This window comes from Haliaeetus leucocephalus, unplaced genomic scaffold (genome assembly GCF_000737465.1).
Source record: "Haliaeetus leucocephalus isolate CR32 unplaced genomic scaffold, Haliaeetus_leucocephalus-4.0 Scaffold848, whole genome shotgun sequence".
Classification (NCBI taxonomy): Eukaryota; Metazoa; Chordata; class Aves; order Accipitriformes; family Accipitridae; genus Haliaeetus; species Haliaeetus leucocephalus.
Window position 1 is genome coordinate 9,009,444 of NW_010973284.1, and position 7,141 is coordinate 9,016,584.

Below are 7,141 nucleotides of genomic sequence, written 5' to 3' on the forward strand. Positions count from 1 at the left end.
GGGGGGGGGGGGGGGGGGCGTTGTGCCCCTCCCCAGGCCGGTGCCAGTGCTCGCTGCCCGCTGCAGCACAGCCCCGCTGCCGGGGGAGGGCAGCACGGCCCTGGGGAAGGGCCCCAGCACAGGGCCGGCTTGGGGCGGGGGGGGGCAGCAGTGGGGCTGGGAAAGGGGCAACTCATCCTGTGTCCCCCATCCCGCAAGGGACCCCTGCAGCCCCGCCACCCCCGGGGTCACTGCCCGGGCTGCGTGCGGCCACCGCAGCGCCTGGATGTCCTCGCAGCCACCCCATGGACCAGCTCCGACCCCCCCCCGTAGTCCCTGCACCGTTTCTTGGGGTGACCTGGGCATCCTGCCCTGACCCCGAAGCCGTGGCGTGGGGCAAAGCGTTTGATTGATGCTCTTGGCCACGGCAGCACCTCCGGCAGTGCCCAGCCCCACAGGCTGCCCCACTGCGGAGCATCTGACCAGGGGGCACTGCCGCTGCCCGAGCCCCTGGGTTGAGCTGGGGGGGAGACACCTCGGCTCTTGGCCCCTACTTGGCATGTGGGTCCAGGTGACGGTGGTGGTCGCGGGGCCTCGTGCCACGCCGGGGCCGGCAGAGGCGGGAGGGCACCCCGCTGCCCTTCCTCAGCGCGTGGGACCGCCAGGCTGCCGCGATGCTCTCCGCCTATGGGGTTGGGGAGAGGGATGGGGGCATCAACATGGCCACAGCGTGGTGTGTCCCCCCAAACCCGGCCCTGCAGCATCCTCCAGCCCCAGAGGTCAGCCAGGGCACCCCAAGAAGAGGCAGCAGCTCACCGGGATGAGCAGATCCCGCTGGTTGTGGCTCTCCAGCATCACCAGCTCGCTGGGTGCCAGCAAGGGCAGGCGCAGCTCCCGCACGGGCAGGGCAGCCACCTCGGGCACCGGGCGCTCCAGGACAGCCTGCCAGCCAGCGAGATATGAAGGATGGGGCTGCTGACGTCCTGGGCACCGGGGGGTGTTTGGAGGGGGGTGAAACAGCCTCTGTGCCCATCACACAGCCCTGGGCTCAGGGACAGGGCGCCTGGGTTCCCTGCCTGGGCTGGTGGGGGTCCAGGCACCCCTGGGTGGTTCTGTCTGGGGCCCAGCCAGGACCACCCCCCCACCCTGTCACCGCTGTGTTGCACTTACCGAGCTGACGTGCGCCCACTCCCGCACAGCCTGCACCAGGTCCAGCTCGTCCACGGCCAGGCGGTCGCTGCGCAGCACCCGTGCCAGCACCACATCAGAGAGCTCGTGGAAGCCCTGTGTCCGCACCACCGCCTGCCAGCACACCGCAGCACCAGGACTCTGGTACCAGGACCCCACACCAGCCCCACCCCACCCCTATGGGCCATCAGACCCATCCTGGCACCATCCCTGCCTGGTACCCCAGCATCCCCCCACCCATACCCCATCAGCTGGCACCCCAGTACCCCCCTGCCAGCCTCTACTTGGCACCCAGCATCTTCTCCCCAAACACCATTTGCTCCCTTTCCTCCCCTGCCCAGCCTCCAGCCACCCCATTCTTAGGGGCCCTGCTCCCCTGCCTCATGCTGTGTCCCCCAGTGTTCCCCATGCCACGTGCCCCCGGTGCTCCCCATGCCCTGGGGTACCCAGTGCCATGCTCCCCCATTGCCCGCAGCCGTACCGCGGTGCAGCCCTCAATGAAGGCCAGGCAGTGCTGCTGGAGATCTGCCTGCCCATAGGTCACCGCAGCCTGTGGGACAACACAGACACCTGCAAAAGGGTCCGTGGCAGGAGGGACCTCCCCTGCCAAAGCCTTACAGGGACATGGGCACTCTCAGGGATCCAGGTGAGGTGAGCATCCCCACGCGTGGGTGCCACGGTGCGGGTATGGTGGGGAAGGGGCACCAAGGTCCCCTTCTTTCCTGGCCTGCCCCACGGCAAAGGGTTTGGTGGCTTTACCACCCACAACGTTCACCCAGCCCCACCGTCAGCAGGAAACACCCAATTTTCCGCTGCTGCTCAGGGGCATCACCCAGCCCTGGGTGGATGAGGGGCCCCGGCATTGCTCTCACAAGGCCACACTACAGGCACATGGGGCCACCCATCCCCAGGTCTCCTTGTGTGGGCACAGGGTCTGCTTAGGGCCCCCCCCACATGTGCCCCATGCCCTGATGACAGCCCCATGGCTGCCAACCCCATTGCAGCAGGAATTTAGGGTGGTCTCATCCTCCCTCAACTCTACCCAGCAATGCTCGTCCAAGGGCTCACACTGCCCATCTAGGCACCAGGAGGACACGTCCCTGTCCCCCCGTGGTGGCAGCCCCTGCGTGGGGGTTACTCGGGACCAGCACAGGCAGGGCCAGCGTCCCCTCCCCCTCCGTCACGGCAGGGGACCGGTGTTGACGCAAGCAGGGAGGGAAGGCGAGATGTTTTCTTCAGGTTTGTTTTGTTCTGGGGTTTTGGGGTTTTCTGTTTGTTTCCTCTGGGCCAGTTTTAGCTCTGTTTACGCCACGGTGGTCTGGCACCACGTCTGGCGGGAGCTTCTGTGCTCTGGGGCCAGCATCTCGCCTCGAGAGCATCGCTTCGGCCTGAGATGGAACAAATCCCCCTTCTCTGTGGAGCAGCCTTGGTCCCACCAAGCAGCATGGCAGAGCCATTGGGACACCCCCAAGGCTATTTTTAGGTGTCCCAACCCTCAGCAGGGTTTTTGGGACTGGACTCAAAACCATGAGAGCTCCCAGAAACCCAGTGCCTCCCTGTTTCAGACAGATGATGGCAAGGTCCTGGCACTGGGGAGTTCTGGCCAGCCCTGCTCAGGGCAGCGTGAGGACATTTCCCTGCCAGGCTGTGGTGGCCCTAGGGTCCTTTGCAGCCCTGGTACAATGTGCCCAGGAGTTGGCAGGGCACCTGCTGGGCCACGGGTGGGTAGGAAATCCTGCCCCACTGAGCAGGAGGGTCAGGCCAGCTCCTGCCCCAAAATCGGATGGGTTATTTTTAAGCCTCTGTGACCCCACTGGGGTCAGACTTACCTGCAGGGCCTCGCAGACCTGCTCCACGCTCAGTGTGTCTTTGATGAACTTGACGCAGAGCTGGAAGACAGACAGGGAGAGGATGGGCAGAGGGGGGACTCAGACCTGCCATCCCCTCCTGCAACTCTCAGCATCCCCTGAGCCCCCAGGACATGGGATATGGGACAAGGGACATGGGGTGGAGGCACCTCCAGCCCCCCAGGGTTTCATAAGGCAGTGACGGACTCTCAGCATGGCCTGTGGGCAGCCAGCCCGGGCACTGATTCAGCCAGGGACCGAGCTTGATGTGACCAAACCCCAGCCCCTGGTGGGTCACCTAACCCTGGCCACAGTCATCAGCCATGTTCTGCCATGGGGAACGGCCCTGGTGCCAGCTGCAGTGCACTGGGTGACCCCAGCTTTGCCCAGCCCTGCCTGCCAGCTGGTCTCTGCCTGTGACTGCCCACACGCGGGCGATGCAAGCGGGATGCAGCCAGACGGGTACCTCTACTGGAGAGCAGGACCTCTCTCCTGCCCGTCTCAGCTGCCTCTCACGAAAAGGGGTCAGAACCCCTGGGAAACCCAAGAGGATGTGACATGCAGGGAGGAGCTGTCAGCTGGAGGAGAAGGGCCCTGAGTCATTGGCAGGAGAGACATGAGGTCACCCGGCAGCTGGGGACACCGCCACGGGCTTCCCCAGCTGTCCTTGGTCAGCCCCTTCCCCTCCACCCCTCCTCTACGCCTCTGCCCGCTGCAGGTCATCCTCCCGTGGATGCGTTTGCTGGATGGTGGGGGTGGACTTGTGTGGCTGGGACACTGTGTCACCCTTTTTTGCAACACCTCTTATGTCCCTTCGCTGCCCAGCCAGCTGTTTCACAGCCTCGTGTCACATCTGGGGTTGGGCTAAGCTTGTCCCCATGGGGTGATAGGGCAGGTCCCGTCCCACCGCCCCAGCACACAGCAGCCCGCGGTTCCTCAGCTCCTCAGTGAGGTCCTTCCTCAGCGCGGTGGGAAGGGAGGGGAAGTCCGGGCATGAGATGGCAGGTCACGCGATCAGCCTGGCCGTAATTCAGGAATCACTCCGATGACGTGGCCCGGCCGCCCCCCCCAACACCAGGCTGCTCCAGCTCCCTGTCCCCTCCTTGTCTGGCTCCTACCCCTCCTTTTTGGTGCCTTCCCAAGACCTTCCTGCCTGAAGCAGCACCCCCTTGGCAGCACCTTGGCTGGGGTGCTGAGCGCTCCCCAGGACTGGGGCTTTCCCTACGGCATCATCCTGCCAGATGACCAGAGAGCACCCGTGGGCAACGGCATAGGGGCTTTCCTGCTGCCCTTTGCCATGTGGGAGACGTGAGGCCCCATGCTCTTCCCTGGGATTCCCCAGCCCCTGCGCGGCTCCCAGCTGGTGCTGCACCCCCTCAAGGGGGATCCCACCAGAGATACCCTCTGGGATCAAGAAGCAGGGGCTGAGCCTGCATTGGACCTGAGTGATGCACCACGGTGCCATCCTCAGAGCCACCTCCAGCCACCAGCCACACAGGGACCATCTTGGGGTGCTCCTCAGCACAGGGGCACTTGGGGACCACCACCCCCAGTCTAAGCAGGGCCGTACCTTGCACAGGTCCTGCAGGCCATACTCCACCGATGAGGTCAGCACCTCCAGCGCCTGCAGGCAAGACAGCCCTTGTGAGCATCGACAGGCAGGGCCACAGATGGGCATGGCAGCCCAGGGGCCAAGGGCGTGTATCCTCCTGCCTCCGTGGGAGCTCCCAGGTAGGGCATGAGGGGGGAAGGGGCTGCCACATGGGGACACATGAAGGTGTCCTGCTGTAATGTCCCCATTCCCAGCATCCAAGGTCTGCACAGCCAGCTGGGGCAGACACGTGTGGAACAGGGTGCTCTGGACACTGTGCTGGGCTGAGACCCCACACACTCATTGCACTGTTAGCCAGCCAGAAAGCATCATGCAGAGCATCCCCTCCACCTTCGGCACCCCAGGAGCTGCAGAGCACCCCCTAACTCTCCATCCCCCCCTTGTCCCTCCCATGCCCATGGTCCCTGCCAGCCCCAGCCCCACTTACAATGTGGCTGTTGAGGGTGACGCTGTTGGTGTAGAGGAACTCGATGACGGCCAGGAAGACCTCGGGCTGCACATTGCCCAGGATGAAGGGGCCCTGGGGTGGGATGCTGCTAGGAGAGTCCTCGCTGCCTGCTGGCCCCTGGCCAAGCATCCCCTGGAAAGCCTGGCAGCGGCACGCCAGAACGCAGCGGTGCGCAAACACCTTCTGCTGCTCCTGGCCCACCACAAATGTCACGTCGCTGTGGGAGAGAGAAGACAGTGAGGGAGGGGGTGCCTGGAAAGCCAGGGCACGGGATGCCCTGGGGCTGGGACAGGGCACACAGGCAGGCACCAGCTGGGTACCCATCCCAGCCGGGCAGTGCCTTTTAGTTTTAACCCAGGGGCTTTTCCCAGCAGAGGCATGGAGGAGTCTTTGCTGATGGCTCCTTGCGGCTATATGAATGCTGCAGGCGGGGTGAGTAAGACGGGTCCTCTGGAAAGCACAGCCAGCTATGGTGCTGGTACAGATAGCCCTGGGTGCTGGCACAGAGCAGAGCAGAGAAAGGCCAGGGACAGCTGGAGAAAGTGGCTTTCTCTTTTGGCACAGCAGAGCTGGAGAAAGCACGGCTGCCACCAGGCTCAGCCTCCTTGACTCACGGGAACTGACTCATGGGCTCAGGGATGCGAAGCCTCCAGCATTGCTGCCAGCAGGGCTAGCACTGGCCCTCCTCAGGCCTCTGGGACAGGGCAGCCTGTGGTGCACACTGGGGCATGGGGTCCATCCCGCTGCCCTGGTCCCCCACAGCCCCCCAGCATGGTTCCCCAGCCCCGTGGCCCCAGGAAAGGGAGGCAAGATCGGGGGAAAAGGAGTGGGCAAAGGGCAAGGAGTCTCCAGCCTGTGTGCACCACGCAGCCATGGCCCATCCATCCCCTCCTCCTCTCTTCCTCCATTCCAGCAGGGCAAAGAGCACCCAAACTCTAGCTGCCATGAGGCCGTGCACAAACCCATGGCCTGACCCTCATGGTGTCCCACAGGGAGATGGATGTACCCACCAGAGGGAAGGACACCTGGGTCATCCCACATGTATATCAGGATACACATGGCTGGGGCTTGCTGGGTCGTGTGAGCTGAGCCTGACAGGTCTTCCATGACTGCTACTGTAAGGGGGCCGAAATAAACCGTTCCATAGCTATGGTCCACAGGCCAAGTGGGGGAAGCAGGGTGAAGGCTGTGGGATGCAGGCTGTCGTTATGGGGTGTAAGGTCTGGGAAGCAGGATACAGGATGCAGGCTGCAAGATGCAGGATAAAGGTTGAAGGATGCAAGATGCAGAATGAAGGCTGCAGGGTGCAGGCTGTGGGATGCAGGCTGCAGGAGGAAGGATGTGGGATGAAGGACGCGGGACGAAGGTTGATGGATGCAGAGTGCAGATTTCAGGTTGCAGATTGAAGGCTGCAGGATGCGGGATGAAGGGTGTGGGATGCAAGATGAGAGCAGCAGGATATGGGCTGGGGATGACCAGGTGCTGGCAGCCACTTCCCCACTGCCTGGCACTGTGGCTGGGGAGTTTTCACTGGGATTTCTCTTCTGGGTGGCCAAAATTTCATCAGGGACAGGGATTTCCTCAGATAGCACTGGCTTTTGTGCCAGGCCTCAGCATGAAGCAGGCAAAGAGGACCACACAGCGAGACCGCTACCAGGCAGGCTGTGCCATGTCGTGTAGGTGGGGGGCAGCCGAAGCAGCGGCTCTCCATCTCCACTCCCTGCTCTGCAAGGAGATGGTAGGGATGCCAGGCGCTGTGACGGGGGCTGGCTGGGCTGCCGCTTGCCCTCTGGGGTGCAGGGAGGTTGGAGATGTCGAAGAAAAGCACCGGTGAAGCCGAGCATGGGTGGCTGCCCCTGGGGAGCACGGCAGCTGCAGTACCCCCACTCCTGGCAAGGGCGGGAGCCCCAGCACGGGATTTAGCCTGGGATGCTGCCTTGTCCTGCTGGCACCATGCCCAGGGACAGAGGGGGTCTGGGCGCACCCAGGGACCTTCCCTCCTCCAGAGAGGGGGTGGCTGTCCCGGCGGGGATGCAGCCGAGCAGCCATGCGGATGGCGGGGCGGGG

General features: G+C 63.9%; 1 protein-coding gene across 1 annotated transcript in view; it reads right to left on the bottom strand.

The window, feature by feature from the left end:
- Positions 1 to 529: 529 nt before the first annotated feature.
- The window catches only part of BTBD19 (BTB (POZ) domain containing 19), a 6,849-nt gene continuing 237 nt past the window's right edge, over positions 530 to 7,141 (bottom strand). Inside the window, exons 2-8 of the mRNA XM_010582723.1 lie at positions 5,054 to 5,291; positions 4,585 to 4,638; positions 2,997 to 3,056; positions 1,649 to 1,717; positions 1,150 to 1,281; positions 796 to 921; positions 530 to 664 (exon numbers count right to left, since the gene is read on the bottom strand). Of these exons, the coding sequence (XP_010581025.1) occupies positions 530 to 664; positions 796 to 921; positions 1,150 to 1,281; positions 1,649 to 1,717; positions 2,997 to 3,056; positions 4,585 to 4,638; positions 5,054 to 5,291 (814 nt within the window). The remainder of the gene's footprint in view (positions 665 to 795; positions 922 to 1,149; positions 1,282 to 1,648; positions 1,718 to 2,996; positions 3,057 to 4,584; positions 4,639 to 5,053; positions 5,292 to 7,141) is intronic.